General features: G+C 51.5%; 1 protein-coding gene across 1 annotated transcript in view; it reads left to right on the forward strand.

The window, feature by feature from the left end:
* The window catches only part of LOC148139423 (B-cell receptor CD22-like), a 139,307-nt gene extending 122,768 nt beyond the window's left edge, over positions 1 to 16,539 (forward strand). The window contains exons 6-9 of the mRNA XM_087980947.1: positions 9,309 to 9,575; positions 12,164 to 12,430; positions 14,679 to 14,945; positions 16,322 to 16,539. Coding sequence (XP_087837073.1) covers positions 9,309 to 9,575; positions 12,164 to 12,430; positions 14,679 to 14,945; positions 16,322 to 16,539 — 1,019 coding nt within the window. The remainder of the gene's footprint in view (positions 1 to 9,308; positions 9,576 to 12,163; positions 12,431 to 14,678; positions 14,946 to 16,321) is intronic.
* Positions 16,540 to 18,968: the final 2,429 nt, after the last annotated feature.

Below are 18,968 nucleotides of genomic sequence, written 5' to 3' on the forward strand. Positions count from 1 at the left end.
AGACCCACACTCACAGCAATGTGCACAGCTCCCCAGACTGTATATCCCTCAGTTACACCACACTCACAGCACTGTGCACAGCTCTCCAGACTGTATATCCCTCAGTTAGATCACACACACAGCACTGTGCACAACTCCCCAGACTGTATATCCCTCAGTTAGACTACACTCACAGCACTGTGCACAGCTCCCCAGTGTGTATATCCCTCAGTTAGACCACACTAACAGCACTGTGCACAGCTTCCCAGACTGTATATCCCTCAGTTACACCCACACACACAGCACTGTGCACAGCTCCCCAGACTGTATATCCCTCAATTAGACTACACTCACAGCACTGTGCACAGCTCCCCAGACTGTATATCCCTCAGTTAGACTACACTCACAGCACTCTGCACAGCTCCCCAGAGTGTATATCCCTCAGTTAGACCACACTAACAGCACTGTGCACAGCTTCCCAGACTGTATATCCCTCAGTTACACCCACACACACAGCACTGTGCACAGCTCCCCAGACTGTATATCCCTAAGTTACAGCTCCCCAGAGTGTATATCCCTCAGTTAGACCACACTAACAGCACTGTGCACAGCTCCCCAGACTGTATATCCTTCAGTTAGACCACACTCTCAGCACTGTGCACAGCTCCCCAGACTGGATATCCCTCAGTTAGGCCACACACACACAGCACTGTACATAGCTCCCCAGACTGTATATCCCTCAGTTAGACCACACTCACAGCACTGTGCACACCTTCCAGACTGTACATCCCTACGTTAGACCCATACTCACAGCAATGTGCACAGCTCCCCATACTGTATATTCCTCAGTTACACCACACTCACAGTACTGTGCATAGCTCCCCAGACTGTATATCCCTCAGTTAGACCACACTAACACCACTATGCACAGCTCCCCAGACTGTATATCCCTCAGTTAGACCCACACTCGCAGCACTGTGCACAGCTCCCCAGACTGTATATCCCTCAGTTAGACCACAGGCTCACAGCACTGTGCACAGCTCCCCAGAGTGTATATCCCTCAGTTAGACCACACTAACAGCACTGTGCACAGCTCCCCAGACTCTATATCCTTCAGTTAGACCACACTCTCAGCACTGTGCACAGCTCCCCAGACTGGATATCCCTCAGTTAGGCCACACACACAGCACTGTACATAGCTCCCCAGACTGTATATTCCTCAGTTAGACCACACTCTCAGCACTGTGCACAGCGCCCCAGACTGTATATCCCTCAGTTAGACCACAGTCTCAGCACTGTGCACAGCGCCCCAGACTGTATATCCCTCAGTTAGACCACAGTCTCAGCACTGTGCACAGCGCCCCAGACTTTATATCCCTCAGTTAGACCACACTCACAGCACAGTGCACAGTTCCCCAGTCTGTATATCCTACAGTTAGATCACACACACAGCACGGTGCACAGCTCCCCAGATTGTATATCCTCAGTTAGACCCACACTCACAGCACTGTACAAAGCTCCCCAGACTGTGTATCCCTCAGTTACGCTCAGTCATAGCACTGTGCACAGCTCCCCGGACTGTATATCCCTCACTTAGGCCTCACACACACAGCACTGTGCGTAGCACCCCAGACTGTATATCCCTCAGTTATACCAGACTCTCAGCACTGTGCACAGCGCCCGACACTGTATATCCCTCAGTTAGACCACACTCTCATCACTGTGCACAGCTCCCCAGACTGTATATCCCTCAGTTACACCACACTCACAGCACTGTGCACGTCTCTCCAGAATGTATATCACTCAGTTAGACCCACACACAGCACTGTGCACAGCTCCCCAGACTATATATCCCTCAGTTAGACACACACACAGCACTGTGCAGAGCTCCCCAGCCTGTATATCCCTCACTTAGACCACACACAGTACTGTGCACAGCTCCCTAGACTGTATATCCCTCTGTTATACGCACACACACAGCACTGAGCACAGCTCCCCAGACTGTATATCCCTCAGTTGGACTACACTCACAGCACTGTGCACACCTTCCAGACTGTACATCCCTACGTTAGACCCATACTCACAGCACTGTGCACAGCTCCCCATACTGTATATTCCTCAGTTACACCACGCTCACAGCACTGCGTACAGCTCCCCAGACTGTATATCTCTCAGTTAGACCCACACTCACAGCAATGCGCACAGCTCCCCAGACTGTATATCTCTCAGTTAGACCCACACTCACAGCAATGTGCACAGCTCCCCAGACTGTATATCCCTCAGTTACACCACACTCACAGCTCTGTGCACAGCTCTCCAGACTGTATATCCCTCAGTTAGATCACACACACAGCACTGTGCACAACTCCCCAGACTGTATATCCCTCAGTTAGACTACACTCACAGCACTGTGCACAGCTCCCCAGACTGGATATCCCTCAGTTAGACCACACTAACAGCACTGTGAACAGCTCCCCAGACTGTATATCCCTCAATTAGACTACACTCACAGCACAGTGCACAGCTCCCCAGACTGTATATCCCTCAGTTAGACTACACTCACAGCACTCTGCACAGCTTCCCAGACTGTATATCCCTCAGTTACACCCACACACACAGCACTGTGCACAGCTCCCCAGACTGTATATCCCTCAATTAGACTACACTCACAGCACTGTGCACAGCTCCCCAGACTGGATATCCCTCAATTAGACTACACTCACAGCACAGTGCACAGCTCCCCAGACTGTATATCCCTCAGTTAGACTACACTCACAGCACTCTGCACAGCTTCCCAGACTGTATATCCCTCAGTTACACCCACACACACAGCACTGTGCACAGCTCCCCAGACTGTATATCCCTCAATTAGACTACACTCACAGCACTGTGCACAGCTCCCCAGACTGGATATCCCTCAGTTAGACCACACACACAGCACTGTGCACAGCTTCCCAGACTGTATATCCCTCAGTTACACCCACACACACAGCACTGTGCACAGCTCCCCAGACTGTATATCCCTCAGTTACACCCACACTCACAGCACTGTGCACAGTTCCCCAGTCTGTATATCCTACAGTTAGATCACACACACAGCACGGTGCACAGCTCCCCAGACTGTCTATCCTCAGTTAGACCCACACTCACAGCACTGTACAAAGCTCCCCGGACTGTATATCCCTCAGTTAGACTCACACTCACAGCACTGTACAAAGCTCCCCAGACTGTATAATCCCTCTGTTGCGCTCAGTCACAGCACTGTGCACAGCTCCCCAGACTGTATATCCCTTAGTTATACCAGACTCTCAGCACTGTGCACAGCGCCCGACACTGTATATCCCTCAGTTAGACCACACTCTCAGCACTGTGCACAGCTCCCCAGACTGTATATCCTCAGTTAGACCATACTCTCAGCACTGTGCACAGCTCCCCAGACTGTATATCCCTCAGTTACACCACACTCACAGCACTGTGCACATCTCCCCAGACTGTATATCCCTCAGTTAGACCCAGACACAGCACTGTGCACTGCTCCCCAGACTGTATATCCCTCAGTTAGACCCAGACACAGCACTGTGCAGAGCTCCCCAGCCTGTATATCCCTCAGTAAGACCACAGTAACAGCACTGTGCACAGCTCCCTAGACTGTATATCCCTCTGTTATACGCACACACGCAGCACAGTGCACACCTTCCAGACTGTACATCCCTACGTTAGACCCATACTCACAGCACTGTGCACAGCTCCCCATACTGTATATTCCTCAGTTTCACCAAACTCACAGCACTGTGCTCGGCTCTCCAGTCTGTATATCCCTCAGTTAGACCACACACACAGCACTGTGCACAGCTCCCCAGAGTGTATATCCCTCAGTTAGACCACACTAACAGCACTGTGCACAGCTCCCCAGTCTGTATATCTTTCAGTTAGACCACACTTTCAGCACTGTGCACAGCTCCCCAGACAGGATATCCCTCAGTTAGACCCATACTCACAGCACTGTGCACAGCTCCCCAGACTGTATATCCCTCAGTTAGACCACACACACAGCACTGTACACAGCTCCCCAGACTGTAAATCCCTCAGTTATACCCACACACACAGCACTGTGCACAGTTCCCCAGCCTGTATATCCCTCAGTTAAACCACACTCACAGCACTGTGCACAGCTCCCCAGAGTGGATATCCCTCAGTTAGACCACAATCTCAGCACCTAGCACAGTTCCCCAGACTGTATATCCCTCAGTTAGACCACAGTAAAAGCACTGTGCACAGTTCCCCAGACTGTATATCCCTCAGTTAAACCACACTCACAGCACTGTGCACAGCTCTCCAGACTGTATATCCCTCAGTTCGACCACACTCACAGCACTGTGCACAGCTCCCCAGACTGTATATCCCTCTGTTAGATCCACACTCACAGCACTGTGCCCAGCTTCCCAGACTGTAAACCCCTCAGTTAGACCCACACTCGTAGCACTGTGCACAGCTCCCCAGACTGTAAATCCTCCATTTTGACCCACACTCTCAGCACTGTGCTCACCTCCCCAGACTGTATACCCCTCAGTTAGACCTACACTCATAGCACTGTGTCAAGCTCCACAGACTGTAATGCCCCCAGTTAGACCCACACTCTCAGCACTGTGCACAACTCCGCAGACTGTATATCCCTAAGTTTGACCCACACACACAGCACTGTGCACAGCGCCCCAGACTATATATCCCTCAGTCAGACCCACACACTGAGCACTGTGCACAGCTCCCCAGACTGTACATCCCTCAGTTAGACCCACATTCGGAGCACCGTGCACAATTCCAGTCTCTGTGTCCCTCAGTCAGACCCACACTCGGAGCACCCTGCACAGTTCCAGTCTCTGTATCCCTCAGTTAGACCCACTTTCGGAGCACCGTGCACAGTTCCAGTCTCTGTATCCCTCAGTCAGACCCACACTCGGAGCACCGTGCACAGTTCCAGTCTCTGTATCCCTCAGTCAGACCCACACTCGGAGCACCGTGCACAGTTCCAGTTTTCCTATCCCTCAGTTAGACCTTCAGTCGGAGCACTGTGCACAGTTCCAGTCTCCGTATCCCTCAGTTAGACCCACACTCGGAGCACTGTGCACAGTTCCAGTCTCCGTATCCCTCAGTTAGACTCATGCTCGGAGCACCGTGCACAGTTCCAGTCTCCGTATCCCTCAGATAGACCCTCAGTCGGAGCACTGTGCACAGTTCCAGTCTCCGTATCCCTCAGTTAGACTCATGCTCGGAGCACCATGCACAGTTCCAGTCTCCGTATCCCTCAGATAGACCCTCAGTTGGAGGACTGTGCACAGTTCCAGTCTCCGTATCCCTCAGATAGACCCTCAGTTGGAGCACTGTGCACAGTTACAGTCTCCGTATCCCTCAGTTAGACCCACACTCATTGCACCGTGCACAGTTCCAGTCTCTGTATCCCTCAGTTAGACCCACACTCGGAGCACTGTGCACAGTTCCAGTTTCCGTATCCCTCAGTTCGACCCACGCTCGGAGCACCGTGCACAGTTGCAGTCTCCGTATCCCTCAGATAGACCCTCAGTTGGAGCACTGTGCACAGTTCCAGTCTCCATATCCCTCAGTTAGACCCTCAGTTGGAGGACTGTGCACAGTTCCAGCCTCCGTATCCCTCAGATAAACCCTCAGTTGGAGGACTGTGTCCAGTTCCAGTCTCTGTATCCCTCAGATAGACCCTCAGTTGGAGCACTGTGCACAGTTCCAGTCTCCGTATCCCTCAGATAGACCCTCAGTTGGAGCACTGTGCACAGTTCCAGTCTCCGTATCCCTCAGATAGACCCTCAGTTGGAGCACTGTGCACAGTTCCAGTCTCTGTATCCCTCAGTCAGGCCCACACTCGGAGCACCGTGCACAGTTCCAGTCTCCGTATCCCTCAGATAGACCCTCAGTTGGAGCACTGTGCACAGTTCCAGTCTCTGTATCCTTTGGATAGACCACACACGAAACACGGTCCATAGTTCCTATCTCATTATTCCAAATATGGTACCCAATTTGGAGGTTATAACCATTGGGAGATTGTGAACAGACTGAGGCAGGTTTCTCTCGAGAAGAGGGGTCTGAGGAGGTGACCTGATCGAGGTGTTTACAATTCTTAAAAGGATTTCACTCGGGGAGACAGATGGAAGATATTTCTACTTCTGTGTGTGTTGGGGAGGGGAGGCGGTACAGTGGGAGGGAGCGACCGGAAGGAAAGGCCTTCGGTAAGAGACAGTCCTGAATAACTCCCATTGGGAATTCAGGAGAAACGTCTTCACCCAGAGAGTCGGAGGAGAGGCGAATGTGGGACTCACTCCCACAGGGAGTTGGAGGGGAGGAATGTGGGACTCACTCCCACAGGGAGTTGGAGGGGAGGAATGTGACACTCACTCCCACAGGGAGTTGGAGGGGAGGAATGTGGGACTCACTCCCACAGGGAGTTGGAGGGGAGGAATGTGGGACTCACTCTCACAGGGAGTTAGAGGGGAGGAATGTGGGACTCACTCCCACAGGGAGTTGGAGGGGAGGAATGTGACACTCACTCCCACAGGGAGTTGGAGGGGAGGAATGTGACACTCACTCCCACAGGGAGTTGGAGGGCAGGGCATGTGGGACTCACTCCGACAACTCTCTGTGGAAGTGAATCCTTTCCATGCATTGGTGCAGGGGAAGCTGGTTAAACACACGAGGGAGAGAGGGAGATGAAGATGAGGTGCTGAGGAAGCTGATCTCGAACAGAAACCCTAGCATGGAGCAGAGGGGCCGAATGGAAAGTTCAGTGACAACACCATCAGTAAAACATTTCCCACCATGTCAACATTAACTGGATTGGTAACAAACCTCTGTTTCAAATAAACCGAGAGATTTTCAGATTTCACACAGTGTGAATGGTGACGATAAGAGAGATTTCACGTCTGTGAACGAGCGGGACACTGTGAATATTAGCTGTACCAATCAGAGCAGTGACCCTGCAGTCTCAGGGTACAGCTGGTACAGACTCACACAGAACAAGCCAGTCAGCGGGCAGATACTGCTGTTTGAAAGCATCAGCACGGACGACAGTGGGGATTATCAGTGTGAGGCTAGAAACAACATTGGGACAGGGAGATCACACAACATCACCATCAGAGTGCAGTGTGAGTATCCCCAGAAACACAGCTCCTGAATTCGGGGGCGGCACGGTGGCACGTGGGTGGCACGGTGGCACAGTGGTTAGCACTGCTGCCTCACAGCGCCTGAGACCCGGGTTCAATTCCCACCTCAAGCGACTGACTGTGTGAAGTTTGCACGTTCACCCCGTGTCTGCATGGGTTTCCTCCGGGTGCTCCGGTTTCCTCCCACCGTCCAAAGATGTGCAGGTCAGGTGAATTGGCCATGCTAAATTGCCCGTAGTGTTAGGTCAGGGGTAAATGTAGGGGTATGGGTGGATTGCGCTTCGGCGGGTCGGTGTGGACTTGTTGGGCCAAAGGGCCTGTTTCCACACTGTAATGTACTGTAATCTAATTCATTCATCTCGTATTTCCAAACCTGGTCAAACAGCTTCTGTACGTTAACCGTTCAAGGGCACATTGCACCCCTGTGGATTTTTTATTTACCAGCATCAAATCACCCAGTTACTAATTAAATGAACAATTATCAAGCACTACCTCCTGAGGCAGTGCAACAAGAACAAAGGTCAGTGGGTCAGAGGGTCAGTGCTGAGGGAGTGCTGCAATGTCGGAGGGTCAGTGCTGAGGGAGTGTCGCACTGTCAGAGGGTCAGTGCTGAGGGAGTGCCGCACTGTCGGAGGGTCAGTGCTGAGGGAGTGTCGCACTGTCAGAGGGTCAGTGCTGAGGGAGTGCCGCACTGTCGGAGGGTCAGTGCTGAGGGAGTGTCTCACTGTCAGAGGGTCAGTGCTGAGGGAGTGCCGCATTGTCAGAGGGTCAGTGCTGAGGGAGTGCCGCACTGTCAGAGGATCAGTGCTGAGGGAGTATCGCACTGTCGGAGGGTCAGTGCTGAGGGAGTGCCGCACTGTCGGAGGGTCAGTGCTGAGGGAGTGGGCACTTTCGGAGGGTCAGTGATGAGGGAGTGCCGCATTGTCGAGGGTCCATGCTGAGGGAGTGCCGCACTGTCGGAGGGTCAGTGCTGAGGGCGTGGGCACTGTCGGAGGGTCAGTGCTGAGGGAGTGCCGCATTGTCGAGGGTCCATGCTGAGGGAGTGCCGCACTGTCGGAGGGTCAGTGCTGAGGGAGTGCCGCACTGTCGGAGGGGCAGTACTGAGGGAGTGCCGCACTGTCGGAGGGTCAGTGCTGAGGGAATGCCGCATTGTTGGAGGGTCAGTGCTGAGGGAGTGCCGTACTGTCTGAGGGTCAGTGATGAGGGTGTGCCGTACTGTCTGAGGGTCAGTGCTGAGGGTGTGCCCTACTGTCTGAGGGTCAGTGCTGAGGGAGTGGGCACTATTGGAGGGAGGAACTCCGTGGGTGAAAAGGAATCTGATCCCATACGACTGGATATTCAGTGTGAGTGTCATCAGTGCGAGAGTCCCACTCACCAACAAACTCTCACATTATACTGAGCTAACACTTCATATCCCTCCCTATCTCTGTAACCTCCTCCAACCCCTACACCTCCTCCCTATCTCTGTAACCTCCTCCAATCCCTACACCCCCTCCCTATCTCTGTAAACTCCTCCATCCCTTCCACACCTTCCCTATCTCTGTAATGTCCTCTATCCCCTCCGCCTCCTCCCTATCTCTGTAACATCCTCCAGCTCCTGCACCCCCTCTCTATCTCTGTAACCCACTCCGGCCCCTACACCCCTCCCTATCTCTGCAACCCCCTACAGCCCCGACATCCCTCCCTATCTCTATAAGCCCCTCAGTCCCTATACCCCCTCTATCTCTGTAACCTCCTTGAGTCCTGGCCTCTAGAGTAGCGCCTGAATCCTACCATCGGCTCTGCTATCGGCTGCCTCCGACGCTGAGCTCAGATATTCCCTCGCTTCACCCCTCCATCTCTCTCTTTCCTCCCAGACATTCAGGAAAGCCGACCTGTTCTCCTGATGTTGTTGAAGCAACTGGCAGTCACATTACTGTTTCACCCTTTTCAATGCAACATCTTCTTCAGCAGGCTCTACGTAAATTCAGACATTGTGTTGTTGCCTCTTTTTTGTCATTTTTCTTGGTTTCATTTCTGATCAGTAATCTTTCTGATGTTGCCCCACCCCACCCCTCGGAGACCCCATGTCTCCTGTGAACCTGGATATGTGAGGGATTCTGAAATCTCAGAATCACTTCTCTCTCACTCTGTCTCTCCCCACAGATGGACCGAGAAACGTGGAGCTTATTTCTGAGGATACAGTGAAGGAGGGGACCGAGATCAGGTTAACGTGTCGAAGTGAGGCCAACCCCCCGGTTCATACCTACAGCTGGAGGAAAATGTGCAACAGACAACGGAGTGATCTGCGAGAAAATACCGACACGATTAAGGTTCGACCCACCAGGAATGATGCATCTTGTAGCTACATCTGTACAGCACGGAATTCTGTCAGCTCCTGGGATTCTACACCCAAACACATTAATGTAGAGTGTAAGTAAAGAGGGTGTGGGACAACCAGAAAATAGGCCCCAGACCACACTTGGAGCACTGTGTTTAGAACCCTGGTCTCCACACTACAGTTGGATAGTCAGGCATGACAGAGGAGGGTGCACTTGGGAATGAGAAATTCTAGCATGGAGAAGAGGGGATGAATGCCCTCTTTCAGGATATGAGGAATTCTGGTGGTCTTTCTCTGAAATGATGTTAGTGCTCAGGGGCAGCATTTATTCGGGGATTTGGGAGAATGTTCCATGATGTTCCACAGCTTTATCCCACTCCCTGACCTGAATCGAGCTGTAATTCCTCTTGGAGATGGTCCTGGAGATGTTACCATTGTTCGCAATGAGCCACTGGGAGAGGTGAAGGAGGGAGACAAGGTTACCTTGGCCTGTAACTCCAGGAGTAATCCAGGAGCTCGCTACACCTGGTATAAGGAAAATGTGAGATGGAAATGTGTTGCTGGAAAAGCGCAGCAGGTCAGGCAGCATCTAGGGAACATGAGAATCGACATTTCGGGCATTAGCCCTTCTTCATTCCTGAAGAAGGGCTAATGCCCGAAACGTCGATTCTCCTGTTCCCTAGATGCTGCCTGACCTGCTGCGCTTTTCCAGCAACACATTTCCATCTCTGATCTCCAGCATCTGCAGACCTCACTTTCTCCCCATAAGGACAATGTGAACACAGCAGCTAACAAGGGGACAGGGAACATCCTGACCATTCGCTCCATCACCCCAACGGAATCTGGAGATTATTACTGCAAAGCGGAAAATGTTATTGGAAGACAAACTTCAAAGAGCTTCAGGATCGAGGTGCTCTGTGAGTGACATTCCCAGGTTGACCTTTTCCCAATGTAAACTCCCCGGTCTCTGTCACTACTCACTGCATGAGAGCTACTTATCCAAAACTTCACTGTCCCCCGGTCTCTGAACTCACAGCGAGTCCCTTTCCCCAATCACCCTCCTCTCACTCCCTCTCCTGCATCGTTACCCAGTCCAGCAACACCTCGATTGTAAAATTCCCATTCTTGGCTTTCAAAACCCTCCATCACCCCCTCCCCATCTCTGTAACCCCCTCCAGTCCCTGTACCCCCTCCCTATCTCTGTAACCCCCTCCAGCCCCTACACCCCTTCCCTATCTCTGTAACCCCCTCCAGCCCCTACACCCCTTCCCTATCTCTGTAACCCCCTCCAGCCCCTACACCCCCTCCCTATTTCTGTAACCCCCTCCAGCCCCTACACCCCCTCCCTATTTCTGTAACCCCCTCCAGCCCCTACAACCCCTCCCTATCTCTGTAACCCCCTCCAGCCCCTACAACCCCTCCCTATCTCTGTAACCCCCTCCAGACCCTACACCCCTTCCCTATCTCTGTAACCCCCTCCAGCCCCTACACCCCCTCCCTATTTCTGTAACCCCCTCCAGTCCCTACACATCCTCCCTGTCTCTGTAACCCCCTCCAGCTACTACATCCCTCCCAATCTCTGTAACCCCCTCCAGCTCCTAGACCCCCTGCTTATCTCTGTAACCCTCTCCAGCGCCTACACCCCCGCACTATCTCTGTAACCCCCTCAACTCCCTACACATCCTCCCTGTCTCTGTAACCCCCTCCAGCCCCTACAGCCCCTCCCTATCTCTGTAACCCCCGCCAGTCCATACACACCCTCCCTATCTCTTTAACCCCCTCCAGCCCCTACACCCCCTCCCTATCTCTGTAACCCCCTCCAGCCCCTACATCCCCTCCCTATCTCTGTAACCCCCTCCAGTCCCTACACATCCTCCCTGTCTCTGTAACCCCCTCCAGCCCCTACACCCCCTCCCTATCTCTGTAACCCCCTCCAGCCCATACACACCCTTCCCTATCTCTTTAACCCTCTCCAGCCCCTACACCCCCTCCCTATCTCTGTAACCCCCTCCAGTCCCTACACATCCTCCCTGTCTCTGTAACCCCCTCCAGCCCATACACACCCTCCCTATCTCTTTAACCCTCTCCAGCCCCTACACCCCCTCCCTATCTCTGTAACCCCCTCCAGTCCCTACACATCCTCCCTGTCTCTGTAACCCCCTCCAGCCCCTAAACCCCCTCCCTATCTCTGTAACCCTCTCCAGCCCCTACACCCCCTCCCTATCTCTGTAACTCCCTCCAGTCCCTACACCCCCTCCTTGTCTCTGTAACCTCTTCGAGTCCTGACCTCGAGAGTAGCGCCAGAATCCCACCACCGGCTCTGCTATCAGCTGCCTACGACCCTGAGCTCAAATATTCCCTCGCTTCACCCCTCCATCTCTTTCTTTCCTCCCAGACATTCAGGAAAGCCGACCTGTTCTCCTGATGTTGTTGAAGCAACTGGCAGTCACATTACTGTTTCACCCTTTTCAATGCAACATCTTCTTCAGCAGGCGCTACGTGAATTCAGATATTGTGTTGTTGCCTCTTTTTTGTCATTTTTCTTGGTTTCATTTCTGATCAGAAATCTTTCTGATGTTGCCCCACCCCACCCCTCGGAGACCCCCTGTCTCCTGTGGACCCGGATATGTGAGGGATTCTGAAATCTCGGAATCACATTTCTCTCTCTCTCTCCCCACAGATGGACCGAGAAACGTGGAGATTATTTCTGAGGATACAGTGAAGGAGGGGACCGAGATCAGGTTAACGTGTCGAAGTGAGGCCAACCCCCCGGTTCATGCCTACAGCTGGAGGAAAATGTGCAACAGACAACGGAGAGATCTGCGAGAAAATACCGACACGATTAGGATTCGACCCACCAGGAATGATGCATCTTGTAGCTACATCTGTACAGCACGGAATTCTGTCAGCTCCCGGGATTCTACACCCAAACACATTAATGTAGAGTGTAAGTAAAGAGGGTGTGGGACAACCAGAAAATAGGCCCCAGACCACACTTGGAGCACTGTGTTTAGATCCCTGGTCTCCACACTACAGTTGGATAGTCAGGCATGACAGAGGAGGGTGCACTTGGGAATGAGAAATTCTAGCATGGAGAAGAGGGGATGAATGGCCTCTTTCAGGATATGAGGAATTCTGGTGGTCTTTCTCTGAAATGATGTTAGTGCTCAGGGGCAGCATTTATTCGGGGATTTGGGAGAATGTTCCATGATGTTCCACAGCTTTATCCCACTCCCTGACCTGAATCGAGCTGTAATTCCTCTTGGAGATGGTCCTGGAGATGTTACCATTGTTCGCAATGAGCCACAGGGAGAGGTGAAGGAGGGAGACAAGGTTACCTTGGCCTGTAACTCCAGGAGTAATCCAGGAGCTCGCTACACCTGGTATAAGGACAATGTGAGATGGAAATGTGTTGCTGGAAAAGCGCAGCAGGTCAGGCAGCATCTAGGGAACAGGAGAATCGACGTTTCGGGCATTAGCCCTTCTTCAGGAATGAAGAAGGGCTAATGCCCGAAACGTCGATTCTCCTGTTCCCTAGATGCTGCCTGACCTGCTGCGCTTTTCCAGCAACACATTTCCATCTCTGATCTCCAGCATCTGCAGACCTCACTTTCTCCCCATAAGGACAATGTGAACACAGCAGCTAACAAGGGGACAGGGAACATCCTGACCATTCGCTCCATCACCCCAACGGAATCTGGAGATTATTACTGCAAAGCGGAAAATGTTATTGGAAGACAAACTTCAAAGAGCTTCAGGATCGAGGTGCTCTGTGAGTGACATTCCCAGGTTGACCTTTTCCCAATGTAAACTCCCCTGTCTCTGTCACTACTCACTGCATGAGAGCTACTTATCCAAAACTTCACTGTCCCCCGGTCTCTGAACTCACAGCGACTCCCTTTCCCCAATCACCCTCCTCTCACTCCCTCTCCTGCATCGTTACCCAGTCCAGCAACACCTCGATTGTAAAATTCCGATTCTTGGCTTTCAAAACCCTCCATCACCCCCTCCCCATCTCTGTAACCCCCTCCAGTCCCTCCACCCCCTCCCTATCTCTGTAACCCCCTCCAGTACCTACACCCCCTCCTCATCTCTGTAACCCCCTCCATTCCCTGTACCCCCTCCCTATCTCTGTAACCCCCTCCAGCCCCTACACCCCCTCCCTATCTCTGTAACCCCCTTCAGCCCCTACACCCCTTCCCTATCTCTGTACCCCCTCCAGCCCCTACACCCCCACCCTATTTCTGTAACCCCCTCCAGTCCCTACACATCCTCCCTGTCTCTGTAACCCCCTCCAGCTACTACATCCCTCCCTATCTCTGTAACCCCCTCCAGCTCCTAGACCCCCTGCTTATCTCTGTAACCCTCTCCAGCCCCTACACCCCCGCACTATCTCTGTAACCCCCTCAATTCCCTACACATCCTCCCTGTCTCTGTAACCCCCTCCAGCCCCTACAGCCCCTCCCTATCTCTGTAACCCCCGCCAGTCCCTACACACCCTCCCTATCTCTGTAACCCCCTCCAGACCCTACACCCCCTCCCTATCTCTGTAACCCCCTCCAGCCCCTACACCCCCTCCCTATCTCTGTAACCCCCTCCAGCCCCTACACCCCCTCCCTGTCTCTGTAACCCCCTCCAGCCCCTACACCCCCTCCCTATCTCTGTAACTCCCTCCAGCCCCTAAACCCCCTCCCAATCTCTGTAACCCTCTCCAGCCCCTACACCCCCTCCCTATCTCTGTAACTCCCTCCAGTCCCTACACCCCCTCCTTGTCTCTGTAACCTCCTCGAGTCCTGACCTCGAGAGTAGCGCCAGAATCCCACCACCGGCTCTGCTATCAGCTGCCTACGACCCTGAGCTCAGATATTCCCTCGCTTCACCCCTCCATCTCTTTCTTTCCTCCCAGACATTCAGGAAAGCCGACCTGTTCTCCTGATGTTGTTGAAGCAACTGGCAGTCACATTACTGTTTCACCCTTTTCAATGCAACATCTTCTTCAGCAGGCTCTACGTAAATTCAGACATTGTGTTGTTGCCTCTTTTTTGTCATTTTTCTTGGTTTCATTTCTGATCAGTAATCTTTCTGATGTTGCCCCACCCCACCCCTCGGAGACCCCCTGTCTCCTGTGAACCTGGATATGTGAGGGATTCTGAAATCTCAGAATCACTTCTCTCTCACTCTGTCTCTCCCCACAGATGGACCGAGAAACGTGGAGATTATTTCTGAGGATACAGTGAAGGAGGGGACCGAGATCAGGTTAACGTGTCGAAGTGAAGCCAACCCCCCGGTTCATGCCTACAGCTGGAGTAAAATGTGCAACAGACAACGGAGTGATCTGCGAGAAAATACCGACACGATTAAGGTTCGACCCACCAGGAATGATGCATCTTGTAGCTACATCTGTACAGCACGGAATTCTGTCAGCTCCCGGGATTCTACACCCAAACACATTAATGTAGAGTGTAAGTAAAGAGGGTGTGGGACAACCAGAAAATAGGCCCCAGACCACACTCGGAGCACTGTGTTTAGAACCCTGGTCTCCACACTACAGTTGGATAGTCAGGCATGACAGAGGAGGGTGCACTTGGGAATGAGAAATTCTAGCATGGAGAAGAGGGGATGAATGGCCTCTTTCAGGATATGAGGAATTCTGGTGGTCTTTCTCTGAAATGATGTTAGTGCTCAGGGGCAGCATTTATTCGGGGATTTGGGAGAATGTTCCATGATGTTCCACAGCTTTATCCCACTCCCTGACCTGAATCGAGCTGTAATTCCTCTTGGAGATGGTCCTGGAGATGTTACCATTGTTCGCAATGAGCCACAGGGAGAGGTGAAGGAGGGAGACAAGGTTACCTTGGCCTGTAACTCCAGGAGTAATCCAGGAGCTCGCTACACCTGGTATAAGGACAATGTGAGATGGAAATGTGTTGCTGGAAAAGCGCAGCAGGTCACGCAGCATCTAGGGAACAGGAGAATCGACGTTTCGGGCATTAGCCCTTCTTCATTCCTGAAGAAGGGCTAATGCCCGAAACGTCGATTCTCCTGTTCCCTAGATGCTGCCTGACCTGCTGCGCTTTTCCAGCAACACATTTCCATCTCTGATCTCCAGCATCTGCAGACCTCACTTTCTCCCCATAAGGACAATGTGAACACAGCAGCTAACAAGGGGACAGGGAACATCCTGACCATTCGCTCCATCACCCCAACGGAATCTGGAGATTATTACTGCAAAGCGGAAAATGTTATTGGAAGACAAACTTCAAAGAGCTTCAGGATCGAGGTGCTCTGTGAGTGACATTCCCAGGTTGAGCTTTTCCCGATGTAAACTCCCCTGTCTCTGTCACGACTCACTGCATGAGAGCTATTTATCCAAAACATCGTTGCCCCCAGTCTCTGAACTCACACCGAGTCCCTTTCCCCAGTCACCCTCCTCTCACTCCCTCTCTTGCATTTATCCCCAGTGCAGCACACATCTATTAGAAACTTCCTATTCTTAGCTCTCAAATCCCTCTATCACACATACCTGTCTCTGTAATGTCCTTCCAGTCCCTCCCTATCTCTGTCACCTCCTCCAGTTTCAGCCTCTTGAGTACTTCCCGAAACTCATCGCTCTCCCCTTTGTGACCCTGACCTTTGGCATTCTGTCCCTAAACCGTTTTAACTTCCTTTTCTCTTTCTTCCTAATAAATTGAGCCCTTTAACTGAAAACTGCCCATTTATCTGACCTGTGGGATCTGTGACTGATTTTCCTGTGACTTCACTCCTTGCAATGTCTCCCTTAGTGAGCGATGCTCAAGTAATGCTGTCTCTCACTGAGAGTCTTGTCCCTTTCTGTCAGATGCCCCTCGGAACATGAAGGTGTCGGTCTCTCCATCGGACAGTGCGATACACGAAGGTGACACTGTCACCCTGAGCTGCACCAGCGACAGCAACCCCCCAACCAGCTGGTACAAGTGGGAACGGAGACAGGGAGAGGAGACTGAGCCTCTGGAATCATCTGAGAGAGACCTGACCTTGTACAGAATCACTCACAAACAGGAGGGTGTACTCCTGTGAGGCGGGAAACACGGTCGGTGTGAACAGGTCGGAGGGTCGCAGGATAGAGGTTGTGAGTAAGTAAGCAGCCCTGATATTGACCTCTGACCCCCTGTGAGTGTTCAGCACAGGCCTCAGTGTTAACATTGCTATACTCCCAGGCCTCATTCCAAGAAGGGCTTATGCCCGAAACGTCGATTCTCCTGTTCCCTGGATGCTGCCTAACCTGCTGCGCTTTTCCAGCAACACATTTTCAGCTATACTCCCAGGACAACATGGGTCCCGTGGATATGACCCAATGTAGGCAGAATGATGGAAATCTTAAGGAGTGCTTCATTTTGTGGCCATATTTCAGTTGCAAAGTGCCTCAAATGACAGCTGGGAGGTATTGACAGTTTACAGCTTGAGTCACCTCAGCTGAGGAAGGATTTCCTTATCTTAGAGCCAGCACATTCACCAAATTGAATCCCGGAATGTGGGGCAGAGAAGAAATACAATCAATCATAGAATAACTGCAGGGTGTAAAGAGTCCATTCAGCCCATCAGGCCCACAGTGACCCTCTGATGAGTATCCCAGATACAGCCTCGCCCCATAACCCCACATTTCATTGGCTCCGTCACCTTGCCTGTGCGTCCTTGGACAGTATAGGGCAATTTAGCCTGGCAAATCCACCCTAACCTGCACATCGTGCTCACTGTGGGACAATTTCAGATGGCCAATCCACCCTAACCTGTACATCCCTGAACAGTATGAAATAAGAGGTGATCCCACTCTATTCCAGTGAATTCTGAAATAACCAAGGGAAGGAAATAAATCCCATAACTCTTACTGAATGAAATGAACCAGGGAAACTAGTGAGAGAAAAGGTCAATAAGTCCCCTGGACCTGATGGGATGCAGCCTCAGATAATAAAGGAAGTAACTAATGTTAGAACTCTCACTGATTTTTCATTGTTTCTGCTTTTATTGTTTTATCAATTATGGTCAGAGTTGTGAACTGGGAAGTATGAGCTGAAAATGAACTGTGGAATTTGGGACAGCTTGTGGTAAAAGGAAGATAGCAGATCAACAAGCATCTGTTTGTTTGTGAGGCCAGGCCTGGAGGCTAATTGCAGGCTGATTCTTGGTTCAAGGAATTCCAACAGATAAAGTGAAGGGTATTGTGTTTAAACAGATAGCAGAAAGTGGATAGTAACGAGGTCCGTATTTGGAAATTGGTTCCAGCGAGTCTGAAAGAGGCCCTATGTTGAAGCAGACAGCATTTGTTGAGACCACAGGAAGAGGCAATCAGACTGTCAGGGCAGAACCAGAACTGTTTTCTGGGGAGATGAGCTTGGCTGCTAACAAAGGCAGCATGAAGGTTTGAAAGCTCTCTGTCACGCAGGCTTTTGGGAGGCCAAGAGTAGAAAGCTGAGTTCAAAGACTTGCTGCCTTTACCTGGGAAAACTGAGAAGGTGACCCTAAACAGTGTTTTGCAAAAGCAGCCCCATTCTTACCTGTGAAACAATGCAACATGAAAATGGTTTCAGTAATCTGGCCAATTATGATATTTTCTTTTATGTATCCATGAACGCAGTTAGTTTGTCTGTTTGTCTGTCTTTTGTGTGAGTCTATTCCCTAACTCTCTCAATTCCTGTTACCAGATCACATTTCATTTTTTACCTGAGTCTTTGGTACAGACATGTACCACAACAGCTGGCTGTTCACCCTCCCCCTTCAGAATGCCTGGCAGCTACTCTGGAACATCTCTGACCAACGAGATAACATTCCACTCGAGAGTTCCATTTGTGGTCACAGAACTGCTTGTCAGTTCCTCTTTCAATCGACTCCTCTCACTGAAGATCACCCAGTCTTGTTCCTCCGGTGGTGTGCAGCAGAGCCAACTGAGACACCACAACTTTCCCCTGATAGGCCACCCCCCACAACACTATCCAGCACGCTATATCTGTTTGTGAGGGAATGGCCACAGGGAACTCGTGCATGACCTGACCATAGTCTTCCTGACCTTTCTGCCTGTGTACCTCTTACGTATGGTGCAACAGCTCAGTATATGTGCTGTCCACAATGTCCTCAGCGTCATGGATGCTCCATCATGACTCCATCTGCAGCTGCATCAGCTCCTTGTGCCAAATCAGGAGCTGCAGCTGAATATACTTCTTGAATACATGGTCACCAAGGAGACTGGAAGTGTCTTTGATTTCACACATTATTGCAGGAGGAGCATTCCGCAGTGCCGAGTTCTCCTTAGCAAGTACAAACAATAAACTAGGAATAAACTACCCAACCTTACCCATTACTCAACAAATCGGATTTCTTGTGCTTTCTCTATTCCTAAAGAATGACAAAGCACAAGGATAAGGACTTTACATTCTGTCTCCCGACAGGTTTTACTCTGAGTCCCGAAAATTGGTTCCAAGACAACCAATCCTCTTTCCCTGAGCTAATTTTTA

The sequence above is a fragment of the Chiloscyllium plagiosum genome, unplaced genomic scaffold (assembly GCF_037043375.1).
Source record: "Chiloscyllium plagiosum isolate Xiang-an unplaced genomic scaffold, Cpla_swu_hap1 HiC_scaffold_38, whole genome shotgun sequence".
Lineage (NCBI taxonomy): Eukaryota > Metazoa > Chordata > Chondrichthyes > Orectolobiformes > Hemiscylliidae > Chiloscyllium > Chiloscyllium plagiosum.